Genomic DNA, 16,105 nt, shown 5'->3' with positions numbered 1-16,105 from the left:
AATTAATTGAATTGCTTTTTCCTACCTGTATTAGCAAATATATCGATTTTTATAAATAAATAAAAAAGGTTTCATCAGTTAACTACTTTAGTTAACATGAACTAAGAATTAAAAATACTTCTACAGCATTTATTAATCTTAGTTTGTTAATTTCAACAATTAGTAATACATTGTTAAAATCAATTGTTGTATTTGTTAACATAAGTTAATGCACTGTGAATTAACATGAACAATCAATGTAAAGCATTAACATTAACAAAGATTAATAAATACTGTACAAAATGTATTGTTCATTGTTAGTTCATGTTAGTTAATACATTAACTAATGCTAACAAATGAAACCTTATTTTAAAATGTCATTTTATCTGTTGAATAGTACTCTATTTTTTAATAAGCAATATTTATGATGTTAACAGGGTTGGCATAAAAAGATAAAAATGGACAGAGATAAAATAAAAGCAAAATTGTCTTTATTTTGTCTATATGTTAAGGAGGCCAGCTAGTAAGAGCTGTGCGAGTAAAAACCTCACTCCCCTGATCTCAAGAGGCGCTCTAGCGACTAACGCTAGAGACTTCGGTCTTTAGCCTCCATGTTAGAGCGCCCCCATCCCATGCCAGAGACCCGGGTTAGAGGCCCGCACACAGCAGCCCTGTTACCAATTTTTTTTACATCTCAACTCTGTTACTACTTTTTTTTTTACATCTCAACCCTGTTATCAATTACACTTACATCTCAACTGTTACTACTTTTTTTTACATCTCAACCCTGTTACCAATTATGTTTACATCTCAACTCTGTTACTCCTTTTTTTTTTACATCTTAACCCTGTTACCACTTTTTTCTTACATCTCAACCCTGTTACCAATTACGTTTGCATCTCAACTCTGTTACTACTTTTTTTAACATCTCAATCCTGTTACCACTTTTTTACATCTCAACCCTGTTACCAAGAACAACAGATGTTTTTCCAATTATCAACTCTGTTACAATATAGTACAAGAAATAGCTCTGATATGTTAAGCTTTATTAATTTAGCTGGATATGGCACTTTGTACTTTATTAATGCTTAAAGACATACTTTCCTGAAAGGATATAAATATATCCTTGTCAAAATGGAACAGGCACCCGTTTAGAATGATCCATTACATTTCTAACAAAAACGAATGTCTTTTTCTTCTCTGTTCAGTCATTTCTACGAGAATCCCATTCAGTTTGTTGGAAGATCAGCATTTCAGTTCTTGCCAAAGCTACACACACTGTGAGTACACGTCTATGTGTGAAATGATCACATAAACATGATTAAACAGAACAGTTTGGCTTCCGATAAGGCACCTCTAAAGTACCAGTTGGCAAATGTGTATAATTTCCATTTCATAATCGCTTTCATTTTGATGAATACTGTAATCTTGCTCACCTCTTGCCATCACCTCTCTCATAAGTAAACATTAAACTAGTAATTTGTCTCCAAAAAACAGCACGTTTCAATTATAACCTCATAAATGCCAGAATATGAGATTTAGCTTTTCATAAAACCAGTAAAAAAGTAATTTACCTCTCTCCAATTACACAGATAATGCACAAGAATGCTGTGAGTGTCTATTCAGCATTCATTATTTTGATACAAAGTCTACCGTCTTCCATTGTTGATTTTGGGTAGCGTTGCAAGTGTAATCAAAATGATGGAATCAAGTGGAATAATATTCCCTCTAGATGACGGAGAGCTAAGTGTGTACGGTAACAGTAGACATCCCTGTGGTTTTGCTGGACGACATCTTCATTAGCAGAACGATCCTCACTAATGAGTTATCTAATCTCGTTTTAGCTCTTTGAACGGGGCCACTGAGATCCGAGAGTTTCCAGATTTGAAAGGAACCACCAGCCTGCAAGTTCTGTGAGTCTGAGATCAAATGTCCCCATTTCACGCAGGATCGGTTTCACTTAAGAGACTTCCAGAAGTTCTTCCCACCGTCGAGGACAATGGAATAACCGTTGACAAAATAGAGATGCTTTTACTGATCTCTCAGCATGTCAGCAAGGGTAAAAACGATGCTTAGGCATGGGCCTGCTGAACCGAGCCCTTCAATGTTTACTTGTGAAGCATCTGTTAATATGAAGTATATAGTTACTGATCCTAAAAGCCACGGAGCATTAAACCACTCATTAGAGTTAAGGGGGAAGGGTTTTTTAAAACAGCTTTTGGTCGCACCCCAATCTTACGCCATTGTTTGAGTCAAAGTTGCTGTGTTGGGCTGGTCGGGTTCCTCAAACTAAGCCACATTTTGATAGCACCACAGTGTTTATAATTTTTACACAAAATATTGCTTAGTTTGAAGAACCCGACCAGCCCAACACAGCAACGGTGTTTACAATTTTTACACTGTAAAAAAAAAAATTGCTGCCTTAAATTTCTAAGCACTAAGATGTTTGAGTCATTTCAACTTAAAATTACATTACATCTGACTTATTAATATTTAATTTATTATCATTAATCAATTTGAATGGTCTTATTTGTCTAAACACCCTCAAAACAAGACTTGTTTTTTGAAAATATACTTGTATATAAGTAAAATAATTATATATTTTGTCTTGTTGAATTAGCATAATTTTTAACTTGCTCTAGGGATAAATCTCAGTTTATTTTTAAGTCATCTTTTGCAGTGCATTCACATTCATTTATTTGCCTGTTTCTCTCTCCTGGTTCTCGCACACGCACACACACACACACGCACACCCATACACACACAGTGTAAACTTTCCTCTTTGATTTTCTCTCAGTACGTTGACCCGAGCTGGACTGACCGGCCTGCCATACGATCTCTGCCACCTGCTGCCTAAATTAAGAGTGCTGTGAGTTCCCAACACAAATACGCACCTGCAACACACAAACACATTCAAAAGCTCAGCTCTAAAAGATTCCTAAAGATCCGAACTGGCAAAGGGAGTTGAAATTCCCCCTGAGGGATTTGATGTAACCAAACGTTCAAGGGGTTCCTAAAAGCCTCCTTTAACATGAACTTCAAAACATCAGCAGGTGGATCATTTTAGCCAACTTTACTTCTTATTTTTTTATCATTTGCGCAAGCTTGTGCAAACAATTTGAAAGTTGTTAAAAAGTCATTTTAATTCAATTATTTTTGAATCTCAACTTTTTTCTGTGCATTTAATCACTCTTTGTAACTTGTTTAGGAGCAACCACTTTCAGGTGAACAAGTTGAGTTAGAGAAACCCCTGCAGGAAAAGCGAGACTTTATGTAACTGTTCAAATGATGAATTAGACCTCTGGGGAAAGTAGCTGCTTAACATGCCATTCTCTCGATATATTCGCTTATTCTCTCTCCAAGGTTTCTTCTTGCATAAACACTATATTGGGTAAAAAGATATAACACTAAAAGATGGTCTTAAAACTAAACTCATACTGACATGCAACTTGGAGCACTTATTATAATGTTACATTAAGAAACATGTACATTTCATGATGACAGAAACAGTATAAGGGAGAGATGGTGCACTTGTAGGAAAAAATGAGAATTGTAATGCACATTTCAGATCATGTTAATTGAAACTAAATAAGCTAAATCATACCATTATTGAGATTTTTTTTCTTTTCAGTTTAAAAAATATTGTTGAAATGTAATTTTACAAACAGTTGGTCGTTTCACATTCAAACAGAAACTACATTTGAACTGACTTGCATTAATGGGTCTTTGTTTTATAGAGTCACAGACCCACCAGTGCTTAAACTGGGATAGAAGTGGAAAATACGTCAAAATAATTATAACTTTAATTTGTATATTTCTATATTTATTCATGTTTTTGTATTCATTTGATATTAAACTACTGATATGTTAAGAGTTTTATGAAATTATTGTGAAGTGTTTCCAGTCAACCTCTGTCATTATTCTTGAGCTACTGTAAGAAATGCTTTTTAAGATAAAGAAGTCTCATGTGAAGACATTTCTAATCTATATTTGTTTGATTTCAGGGAGCTGTCTCACAATGTCATAGAAGAGCTGCCGAGTTTCTACCACTGTGCCTCGCTTCAAGAGATGTGAGTTCAGGCTTCTCTCTCTAGTGTAATAGAGTAATATTGCCAATATCTAAGATATCTCTAATAACCCGCATAGTATTTGACAAATGACAAATGAACGTCATTACAGTAGCAATCCATCATTGTCCATATTGTGGAGGCTTTCAAGTGTGTCCTTGGTCGCTGTGTATGATGTCTGGCGTAGTGTGTGAGTGTGTGTGTGTATGTGTGAGATGCAATAAAACCAGATTTTTGTTTTGACTCGGCAGAGGCCTGCAGCACAATCTGATCAAACAGATTGAGATGAACACATTCCAACAACTCAGCTCTCTGCGCTCACTGTGAGTACTGTACACACACACACACACACACACACGCACACACATCTTCTGATGGCCTCAAGAGTTACAGTACAATATAAAAGCACCAGGGAAAATACTTCCTATTTGCATTTCTCTAAAGGTTTCTTCAAGGCTATGTAAAAAAAAAAAAAAAGTTCAAAATGAACAACATTTAAATATCGAGTCGATACATCTTCAATCTTTTTGTCTTACCATGATTCACTGGTTAGCTTGTTATAAGTGTTTATATTTTAGACCTGTTGGGATGGTTTTCATGGGAAATACATACATCATTCGCCCGTGCGTGTCTCATCATATCCGTAAATAGAGTAAATTTTCCCCGGCTACTTTGAGGCGTTTCTGGTGTGTGATTGACAGAGGTTAGTTGCCACAGCGAGCGAGAAAGCTTGACATGGATCCGCTAAATCTCCCAACTTCTGGGGAATCACCCGTTTTAAAAAAACACCGAAACAGAGGAGAGTCTGCTGGCAAAAAGAGGTTGTAATAAAACAAGAATCAACATTAGTTTGACTTGTCAGAGATGGCGAGAACTGAGGGATTTGAAATGTTGTAAAAGGAGATGGTGATTTTATTACTCAACAGTTGAGTAAGGTATTTTATTGAACATATGCCATATGTAGCTCTCTAACAGAGTTCATTGTAAAGCATTATCTGTTGTGAAGGCTCATTTCATTATGGTTGTTGTAGCGCTGTGCTGGAATTTATTTTCATGGAAGTACCGTGTCTATTAATGGGTAAAACTACAGTTACATCTTCAGCTAGTCCGCTTGAGATCCTTTCCATCTAAACTAGTTTTATCTCTAAAGCCGAGTAGTGAATGTTTTATGAGCAGTAAGATAACCGTATTCATCCGCAGTCACGCAGAGCCAAAGCACAACCAAAACAATGTTCTTCCACAAAATACAAGCAGTTTTGTTTTTTTTAACCACTACAGGTCCAAAAGTTACAGTGTACCTTTAATACACATTTTACATTACAAACTGAAACATAATGATGGATAAAAAAATAAATAAATACTTAATTGTCTTTTTGCTTAGAGGCACTCAAACTGCACGATTGATTTGAGAAAAAAAAAATCAAGTTCACGCGTCTTAAATATTCCTTATTAATTTCCAAATTTTTAAGCATTAACCATTTAAATGGGGTTTATTTTTTTAATTAACTCCACTGTATATATATATATATTTTTTTTTTTTTTAAGAACATTGATATTGTGTCAAGAAAGAATTCATTGAGAGAATTCATAGAAATAATTGGTAAAGCTCACCAACACTTCCACCTAGAGGCCAAGACAAGCTAACCAATTGACAACTACCAACCAAAAGCCAGAAAATGATATACACAACAATGATTATTGTTAAAAGAATATGAGAGCAATACAGATATCTGATAAGGAAAGAAACTTTCATGTTGGCTGTCAAGTTCTGAGCAAAAGCATTTCTATTTTTATGAGAAAAGGAGAAATGACAGGTGTATGGATGAGTAAATCATGTTTCATTACAGGGATCTTAGCTGGAACCGGATCAACACCATCCACCCTGACGCATTTTCCTCTCTTCAGTCTCTCATTAAACTGTAAGTATACTATATGCAAAACACTGCCAGTGTATATCATTGGATTTCCCACTGAAGATAAAGCTCACACAGTCAAGATGCCTGTATAGATGTACAGCACTGTTATTAAACTGTGACTTTGCGCAACCACCCCATTTGCACAAACATAGATTCCATGATGCACACTTTTGAGTTTCTGTCATTCGTGCAATGCTTTCTTTGGCTCAAAGTGAAAAGACTTGTAATCATGGTTAAAAGCTCTGTGCATTGTTGAAGACGTGCATCATCAGTCACAGGCGATTAAATGCAAGCAACATTAGGTGAAGAATGTGATGAATGAATGGGGAAGACTGATAAAGTGTGACAGAGTGAGGCTGATAAATGTGTGCAGCAGTGAATGACTGTAGAATGTCATACCCGAGTGGATATCGCAATAGTTATAGACCTCGTATGAACCTCTAAGTAATTACTCTGGGGCAAATTCACTACCAAACAAAGTGCATGGAAAAGGCAAATCACTGTTTCAGGCTCAATACAAGTACAACTCCTTCGACAGTGTCTATGGCATGCTGTTGATTACCACAAAAAAATTATTTTGACTCGTCCTTCACTTTGTAAATGAATTAACAGCATGCCACAGATGCTGTCGATAGAGCTTCACTTGTGTTGAACCTGGAACATGCACAGTTTTATTTAAACCGATGCATTTCAGCTTTCATCAGGGTTAAAAGTTCAAGTCCTGTGTGCCAAAACATGTCGGTTTAAATAAAACGTTCTCCTAACAACAAGTGTTGTTGGATTTAGAAAAGTTCACAGCCTCTTCACTGCAGAATACTGGTATTTAACACACACACACACATATACATATATTTTGAAACATTGAAAGAAGAAGCTGATCAACCCGTGCCACCATCACAAGCATGACTTTGGCTTTAAAAGTGGTGTTTATATTTAGTTTGTTGTACACTGTAGATGACTCTTCACGTCCTCATCCGTTTGGAAGTGTATGCAAAGTGGATTTGCTTTCGCAGCACAGAAAATGTCAGACATGTCTTCTTGACATGTCGACAACATGAACCAAACACTTCCAGTCTCAGCTACAGCTACAGTGTTTGAGGGTCAAAGTAGACATTGTTCACGGGCAGACAATGAAGACAATAGGTTAGCATTATGCACATTAGTTACAAATCTATGTAGTTTTGAGCAGGAATTAAGTCTGGAATTACTGACGACTCCTTTCAGGCAGTTCAGAATCGATTTGTTAGTTTGGGAGACAATGACTCCATTTATCTGCACTTTGATCTTTAAAAATTTGCAGACCGTTTCCATTCACAAACAGCTATTACACTACATGAAAGGTAAAAGCATAATCAGGGTACTTATTGGTTGCAAGATATTAGTAGATCATGTTCATGTTCATATAGTTAATGTGATGAACCTGTGGTTAGGATACCTATGTGAACTTGAGGAAAACTGACTTCACACATCCACTAAGATCTCTAACACACCAGCTAACTGCATAACTGCAAAATGGCTAAAACATTTCATATGATGGTTGCCTTTTTAACCGCATCACTGACGGTAACACATTTCACTTCAAAAGCTGCTAAATCCTCATGACCATAATTTCGTGATTTCCAACAGAAGATCTCCAAGGCACAATGTTGACAAACGTTCACACAAAATGATCTTATAGTATAATATGGGACATTACACTTTAGCTCCATCTGCAACTTTTTTTACTCATGATGATCCATCTATTTCTCCTCTCTCCATCCAGAGATCTCACTGGGAACCGACTGAGCAGTCTCCCACTAGTTGGGCTAACAAGTCTTACTCATCTTAAACTGAAAGGCAACATGGCACTCTCGCGTTCTTTCAGAGAGGAGGACTTCCCCAACATAAGGTACACTTGTGATAACCAATAACCCCAAATAAACTCTGCTATCCCACGCAACGACAGATTAGCTAGACTTAAAACACTTTCATGTTAAACCATCAAAGAAAATTCACAAGTGTATGTGGTTATTAAGTCCCACAACACAAATGCCTCGAATAGCTCAAAAACACATGAAGGTTTTACTCTGTTTTCGGAGAAACATTCAATCGTTTATAGATTTGACAGTTTCAAGATACTAACAATCTGGAACAGGCTGTGCCCCAAGGAACATTCTGTTCATTTGTACGAGTAAACGATTTCTGTTCGGTTTCCTAGAATATCTGGCTTGATGCAAGTCATCTGACAGGCGGAAAGATTATTTCAAGATACCTTATTCTCAATACAGGAGAGGCTGTTATAAATATCCTGTCTCGATTCATCAACAGCACAGGGCTTTGGAAGCGCTCCAAGACGTCAGCCTTAAGTGCTGCTGTGATTTGATTAGCACCTCAAGAAATGAGCGATTTCAAGTATTACCATTTCCAAAAAGCAACTGATTACAATTAAAGAGAAGCCAGGTTTCAGTTGTGACCCAAATACATTTAAAATAGCCCTTGCAGTTAGATGTTTTGCTAGATCACTTCATGCATTATTTGCAGATTGATGAATCATTTTTTCCTCTGAAATGGGATCTTTTATAGTTTTCATATTTCCTTAAACTGATGCAATATGTCCTTATTTTTAATGTTAAAACTCCATTTAGCACATAATAATAAATCTATTTGTGGTATAAAAATATTTGATGGAACATATACAATTATTTTTCATTTTATACATTGCTTTTGTTGAAACAGGGTAATTGAGATGCCATATGCCTATCAGTGCTGTGTATTTGGAGCCTGTAACGGCTACAAAGCAGCCAGCCAGTGGGAAGAACAGATGGGCAGTGAAGAGGAAGATCTCCAGAAGAAAGCGCTGTCCCTGTTCCCCATTCACACTGACAACAACTGTAAGTCCTACAACTTAACTAGGCCATCTCACAAATCTGTCTAACATTTTACAGCATTGTGACTAGGAAGAAAGTGGTAGCAAGCACCATTTGCAAAACAGTACCTTTTTTAACTTAGTACAATGGTAATAACATGGTATTCTTTGAAGTACCACCAGTCACCACCACAAAAATGTAGACACCTCACCATTATTTATTACTATTTTCCACATTGTACAACAATAATAAAGTCACTGAAACTATAACAAACAGAGTGGGAATTACGTAGTGACCTTCAAGTGAAGATGATTTCAAGCATTTAAGCTTAAGAATTTAGATCAAAATGGTTTTATACTTTCTAAGGTGATCTCTTCACCTTCTTAACAGACATGCAAACAGCTAGAATAAACCAGTTGGTGAAGTTTAAATGATCTGAACTTATCGTGGCAAGTTTCCCAACTCCAATACTGTATTGTATCAAGTCACTCAAGTTTGTACAGTAAACCTTTTATCAAAGTCCCTGTAGCCAAAAAATGAAAACATTGACCTTACACAAACACGTTCCTCATATAAAAGGAACATAAAAGCACCACTTGTAGCGGTTTTCCACAGTGTGTGTGTGTGCGAGTCTATTTTTATTTGCTCTCTTCTATCTGCCAGTTTCTTCATCTTTAATTAGCACAGTAGAAACATGTCAGGGCCTTACAGTAACCGCAGGTATTTGACAGATGAAATCAAATGTGTCTTTTCTCCATGCATTCCTCGATGCGATCTGATCAGGTTTCAGACTTGAAAGCAGACCTCCGTAATTACACTCCATGGGAAATTAGATAAACATTAACAATTCAAGGTCCAAAACACACCATTTGGCTTATCGGAAAATAACAAAACCAGAGCGTGAACAAAGCCTGATGATTGATTGCACACTGAAGGAGAAATGGAAAGTTGCAACTGAGATGTGTTCGGTGTTGAGTGGTGCTAAAGCCCTTAGATAAATTAATCCGTTCCAGCAGACTTGATGTCCATAACATGGTGATTTATCTTCTGCCAGACTGAGTGCATCATGGCATCTTGAACACTGAAGACTATTTCATCATACTGCCATAAATGCACAAACCAAAGGTGCCTCATGCTTTTCATGTGTTCACTTGCAGATGACCTTGACTTAGAGGAATTCCAGTTAGCTATTGAAGAGTCCAAACTACAAACCAGCATACAGTGTACCCCCATCCCAGGTAAATTCAATCAGCAACACATGTTGCAACCAAGACTGTGTTCATATCGATTACAAACAAACCAAACAACACGCATGTTGAAGAAAACAAATGTTTACACCAAATCTATGCACACTTCTCAGAATCTCCACTAACACTTCAGCTTAGCATGATTTGATAACCATGTGAAGAAATGTCAAGTGTTGCCACTTCCAGAAATGGTGCTGATATAAAAAAAAGAAAGAAAGATGGTTTCAACTGTGACCCAGTTATGTATAAAACAGCTATTGTCGTCATATTTTATTTCGCATTTTAATAAGATTTGACAAATATTAATAAATGTGCTTCAGTATATTCGAAATGAACAAAAACAGCCAGATACCAGGGAAAATTCACAGTTCTCTATTCCAATTTCGATACCACAGCTATAACTACATGCCTAACTCTAAATTTAAAACATAAATAAAGACAAATAACAGTAGTTTTCAGGTAGAGACATTATATAAAGTAATCAAATGTACAAGTCTTCACTGTATAAATTAAACAGATTAATCCTTATTAAAGTTTCAAAAGTGATTCAGTCAAGAACAGCGAGTGATTTTTTCTTTGTCCTTTTGTTGTTTGAGTAACATTGAAAACACAGAGAGCAACGTAAATATTAGGCTGCGGTCACAAGACCTAATGAACGGATCCAATGTACTGATACTTATACACATGTGTTATATTTCTGGACTGTTTACTTTCACTCAAGCCATAACCGACTGTGGTCGGATAACTCGCTAAGACGGTAGAATACTTGCTGAAATGGGCATTTTTTTTAGATGTGAAACAGAACTCATTTCAGTATTCGCGTGCTGTCTGAGACTTTTTTTTCTTTTTTTTTTCTTTCTTTTCACACAGCGTATAAGTAACGAATTGAGTTCCCTTTTGTGTCTTCTTGCACTTGAATATTTAAATTTGGCAAGACTTAAACTTTCGTGACAATGCAGCACTGGCCCATCAACAGTCCCGAGCATCGGTCACATTTGTTCATGTTTATGTTCTCACAATGTTGCATTGTTAGAATTCATAAAAAAAGTTACCAGCTAACTGACGATTGACACCAATTCATATTCTCCAACAACGATTTCTACTCGCATTTGGCGCTCTGCGAGTGTTAATTTTAGGCCCTGTTTATGTAAATGACCATAGAGCGTACTACTGAAGAAGGTAAAATGTGGCCTACTATTATTCTCTTTTATATTCTATACATACAAGCAATTGTATTAAAACCATTCACAAATGTCTGCCATATTCTCTGAAAAACTTCTCTTTTGAATTATGGGGGAAAGAATCTAGTCAGCACTATAGCCGCTTTCCGACCGGAGGAACCTTTTCACAGTTCCTAGAACTATTGGCTAAAGTACCCGGATGTCAGCGTGTTCGCACCGCAGGAACTAGGAACGATTTTAGTTCTAGGAACTCCATTTGGAGGAACTAATTTAGGTCCTACTTCAGAGTAGGGTCTAAACCAGCACTATAGGAACTACCCGTGACGTTTAGTGTACGCTGATTGACCGAACGCACGTGGAACACCAGCACCCGCCATTTTTAAAACAGCTAGAATGTAAACACACAGATTATAGCCTATATATTTACTCCATAAACTAACTATACAAACATGGAAAACAGTGATAGATGGGTCTCTAAACCTTTATGCTGAAGAGAAAATCCAACGCAACTTTGAGGGGACCAAGCCAAACATGATTATGTTTATCTGCCCAGCTAGCAACACTGGACATCAACCACACGGCATAGGCTAATAACCTTTTTTCATATACTGTCTACTTTCTATAACAGTTCTATCTAATAACATATTAAACAGTACTGTTAGACAGATCGCTAACTAATAAACACAGAGAATGCGAGCATTGTTTGCTCTGGCGTTCTCAGCGCCGCCAAAAATAAAGGTCCGTCGCGCCGTCAAAATAAAAGTCGCCGTGCTCTCCCTTACCCCTCCTACCAGTTCCTATGGCCACTTGGCCAGTGCGAACGCAAACAGCAAAACCGAGTTTGGGGGAGAGTAGTTCTTAGAACTGTTTAGAAGTGGACAGTTCCTAGAACTAAGTTCCTGTAACTACTTGGTCAGAAAGCGGCTTATATTCAGTGTGAAGATGCTAATAAAGATGCATTGGGTCTCATGAAACAAGCACAAAAATGAATGTACTTAATTTGAAAAAAAAACTTTCTTACATAAAATGTTGCACTTCTTTCAAAGCAACAATTGATGCAAGAACTATTTTAAGAAAGATTTACTAAATATTGTGTGTATTATTTTGTTGTGCATTTGATCCGTAGAAAAAAAAAATGCAGTCTTGTGTGAATAAGCCTCAAATGAATGTGTTCTTTCTGATATAATGCTCAAATTCTAATTGATCATTTCACCCCTTCAGGTCCATTTAAACCATGTGATAACCTGTTTGACAGTTGGGTGGTACGGCTTGGCATGTGGCTCATCTCTTTGGTCTCGCTGACGGGAAACAGCCTTCTCCTCTTGACTGTCTTTGCATCCCCCAGCTATCTCTCCCCTGTTAAGTTCATCATCGGCACCATCAGTGGCGCCAACCTGCTTACGGGCCTGTGTACCGGCACCTTGGCATTGGTCGATGCCCGGACATTTGGAGAGTTCGCCCTGCACGGAGCTCAATGGGAAATTGGTGTTGGTTGCCAAACAACAGGCTTTCTTTCAGTACTAGCCTCGGAGGGGTCCATACTCTTCCTGACTTTGGCTGCAGTGCAGTGCAGCGTGTCCGTGTCTTGTGCTCGCGCCTACGGAAAGTCGCCGTCCCTGGGAAGCGTGCGAGCCGCCTCTGTGGCCTGCTTGGCACTTTCGTTGGCAGTCGCCGCTTTGCCGCTAATTGGGGTCGGGGAGTACGGGGCAACTCCACTCTGCACGCCTTCACCACTGCCGGATGGCGAACCCTCCACGTTGGGTTTTATGGTCGCTCTGATAATGATGAACTCCCTGTGTTTCCTGGTGATCACCGGAACTTACATCAAACTGTACTGGGACCTGATGAAGGGTGACTTCGACAGCATTTGGGATTGTGCCATGATCAAGCATGTGGCCTGGCTCATCTTCACCAACTGCCTGCTCTACTGCCCCGTAGCCTTCCTCACCTTCTCCTCCCTTCTGGGACTCTTTCCTGTGAGCGAGGAGGTTGTCAAATCAGTCGTCCTGGTGCTTCTGCCTCTTCCTGCAAGCATCAACCCCTTGCTCTACCTCCTCTTCAATCCACACTTCCGCGAAGACGCACGTCTCCTTTTTAGAAGAGCTCACCACCATCATGACCACAACCTGGATTCCTTCGTCTCGGTTGACACGGAGAAAAGCTCATATGACTCCACTCAAGCCCTGGTGTCCTTTGCCGCTGAGGCAGATGCAGTGTTCGAGAGTTCATCAGCACCAAACCCAGACACAGTCGCACGGTTTTCTTGCCCACCCTCAGTGCCTCTCATCCCATGCCAGATGCAGATGAAACCCTCAACAGAGAGGGAGAGCGTTGGAGAGAACCTGGTCAGGTCAACACCAGAACTCATTGCCAAAGAGCAGGAGTATTTCAGGAGCAGTGGACTGGAAACTCATAATGGCACCTTCTTTTCTGGAGTCTACCACTCCCCGATTCTCTCAGCTCATTCTTAAGTCTTCTCCTAAACTCTAAAGCTTTCAAGGACCCAAGGAGTTTGAGAAGTCGTGAGCCTACATATGAACTGACCCCTAAAACCTTCAGAGCTAATGAACAATGAACTGTTTTCATGTGGGACTATATACAACTATACTGTCCCAACTGCTACATGGCATAAAAAAAAGCCTAATCACATTTTGTGACACAATCTTGTGGGCCATTCAGTAATTTAAGCAATGTTCAAAAACAAATCCGCATTTATTTTTTTGTAATTTTGTAACTTGTTTGTGTAATTAGGCTAAAGGAATGTTCTGGTTTCAGTATCATCATCATCCAGGGAATACTGAGGATTTTCAAATAAAATAATTTCCCGTTCAACTCCTTCCATAAAAACAAACGAAACAATACAAGCACGTACACTGATAGTCTATGTGGAAAAGTACTGCACGGGTATGAATATTAAAATTCACACTGTATCTACAAAACAGTGTTACATAATAACAAATCCACCATGTATTTGGTAATGCATAACCAGAAACGAAGCTAATACAATTTACAGCTTTACAGCTCCAACGTCTTTCTTTTTTTTTTTTTTTTTTTTTGGTGCTTTACCAAACACATTTAATTGTTTGAACCTGGAACATTCCTTTAATTAGAAAAATATCACAGGGATGTTTGCTGATGTAAAAGGAGTGATGTATCTAAATATGTCAATGTGAAAAAGGTCTCTGCATAAAGCTCAATTCTTATGTCATGTATCTCAAAGCATTATGCATTCATTTCCAAGTGTGTATATATCCTTGTTAATTATTTGCAAGTCGTAACTTGCTAATGTGCACCTAGTGAATTAAAAAAAAAAAATTGTATGGGAAGGTAAATACCTATGTATATTGTCACATAATATTTAGTGAAAATACATCATGCCATGAGATGCTAGATCATAAGGCCAGAAACATACTCTCTGCAAGTACACAAAAGCCTTGGCCAATGAACTGCAAGCTCCCAGTCCCACTGTACATATTAACATGAATAGTGGTGGTAAGAAATTCTTGAGAGAACAGAGTCACCTTCAAATGTCTGTGCCATAAATTCAGGTATCTAGCTATAAACATGTTGACAACTTATTTTAACTGATTGACTTTCTTCAAACCAATGCTCCAACAAGACATAAGTTGAATGCAATATGCATTAAAATGAGTTTAAACGTAATTCGTAATGCAACATTTCAGAAGCATGAACATCAAGCTTAAGGAATTTGAAGCATTGCGTTCATGTAGCCTACTTGCATAGACTATGTCACAGCATCTATTTTCAGAGTTGCATTTCATTTTTTTAAGTCAAATCCACATGATTAAGGAAGAGCAAAAAGTGATATATGTCAGTGCTATAAACTGAAGATATAAAAAGAACTATGCGTGATTTGATTAGGTCGTAATAAAGCTTGGTCGGGATCTTTTACAGATTGTAAAGTAGGCTAGCTATTGTATTGTAAAATATAACTACCTCTGATCTAGCATGCTATACCTTTTTTATCCTCATTGATTTCTATTCTTTTTTATATTAAATGTATATTAAAATGTAATTTTTTTATATTGAAATTTTAAGATCTTTGTACAACAGACACTATTCTGGATGTAAATATTTTCGTATTTCTGTACACATGTGATAAAGAATGATTTAATAAAGTTACTAGTTTCATAAATGTATGTCTTGAGGACTACTGAACAATTCAGAGAGATGTGAATGTAGTGCACCTTTGAAAATTTTACAACAATAAACCCAGATATAAGAAACTGTATAGAAATGAGATTCAATTAATATAATGTCATGTCTGTCAAATATACACTACCTGCACATGTTCTTGGGTTGCTCTAAAGTGCTTCTCTCGTGTGCAGTTTTCTTATTTTGATTCTCAGTAGAAGGGGAACAGTGCAATCAGACTAAATAATAAAATAACAATGGCTCCCACCAGTGGCTCATGTGTGTAATGACAGTGTATGTTGAGCTCAGGCTTTGCAAGAAAACAGTTAACATATAATTAATTAATAGCCATAAAAAATACACAAATCATACCTTGTTCTTCTGGATTGCATGTTCAGCCGTTCATTTATTTGCCTTCTCTAGAGTAAGTGGTTTGTTGTATTTCTATTCTGAGCAGGGGCGTACAGCAATTTTGAACCTGGGGGGGACAGTAAATGCTAGGGGGGTTCGGGGGAAATTCCCCGATTTTTATTTTATTTTATTTTTTTATATATAAAGTACTTAAAAGCTCATTTCTAATGACTTTTGGGAACAGACTGTACTACTTAGTTTGGTTGTAAGATGGTATATGCAGTGACGGACTGGGTAGATTATAAAAACAGAGAGAACCAATCTAATATAACTACAACCAGGGGTTCAATTGGGATTTATTAT

The 16,105-nt window shown here is 37.5% G+C and overlaps 1 protein-coding gene across 1 annotated transcript in view; it reads left to right on the top strand.

Moving 5' to 3' along the window:
- Window positions 1–15,480, top strand: part of lgr6 (leucine-rich repeat containing G protein-coupled receptor 6) — a 91,015-nt gene extending 75,535 nt beyond the window's left edge. Inside the window, exons 9-18 of the mRNA XM_079848447.1 lie at window positions 1,188–1,259; window positions 1,824–1,892; window positions 2,777–2,848; window positions 3,984–4,049; window positions 4,298–4,369; window positions 5,894–5,965; window positions 7,725–7,850; window positions 8,678–8,832; window positions 9,966–10,046; window positions 12,458–15,480. Of these exons, the coding sequence (XP_079704573.1) occupies window positions 1,188–1,259; window positions 1,824–1,892; window positions 2,777–2,848; window positions 3,984–4,049; window positions 4,298–4,369; window positions 5,894–5,965; window positions 7,725–7,850; window positions 8,678–8,832; window positions 9,966–10,046; window positions 12,458–13,707 (2,035 nt within the window). The 3' untranslated portion in view covers window positions 13,708–15,480. The remainder of the gene's footprint in view (window positions 1–1,187; window positions 1,260–1,823; window positions 1,893–2,776; window positions 2,849–3,983; window positions 4,050–4,297; window positions 4,370–5,893; window positions 5,966–7,724; window positions 7,851–8,677; window positions 8,833–9,965; window positions 10,047–12,457) is intronic.
- Window positions 15,481–16,105: the final 625 nt, after the last annotated feature.

Source organism: Squalius cephalus, assembly GCF_949319135.1.
Source record: "Squalius cephalus genome assembly, chromosome: 18".
In the NCBI taxonomy this organism is placed as follows: Eukaryota; Metazoa; Chordata; class Actinopteri; order Cypriniformes; family Leuciscidae; genus Squalius; species Squalius cephalus.
The sequence above is the reverse complement of the archived record's forward strand: the minus strand, read 5'-3'. Positions and strand labels throughout refer to the sequence as shown.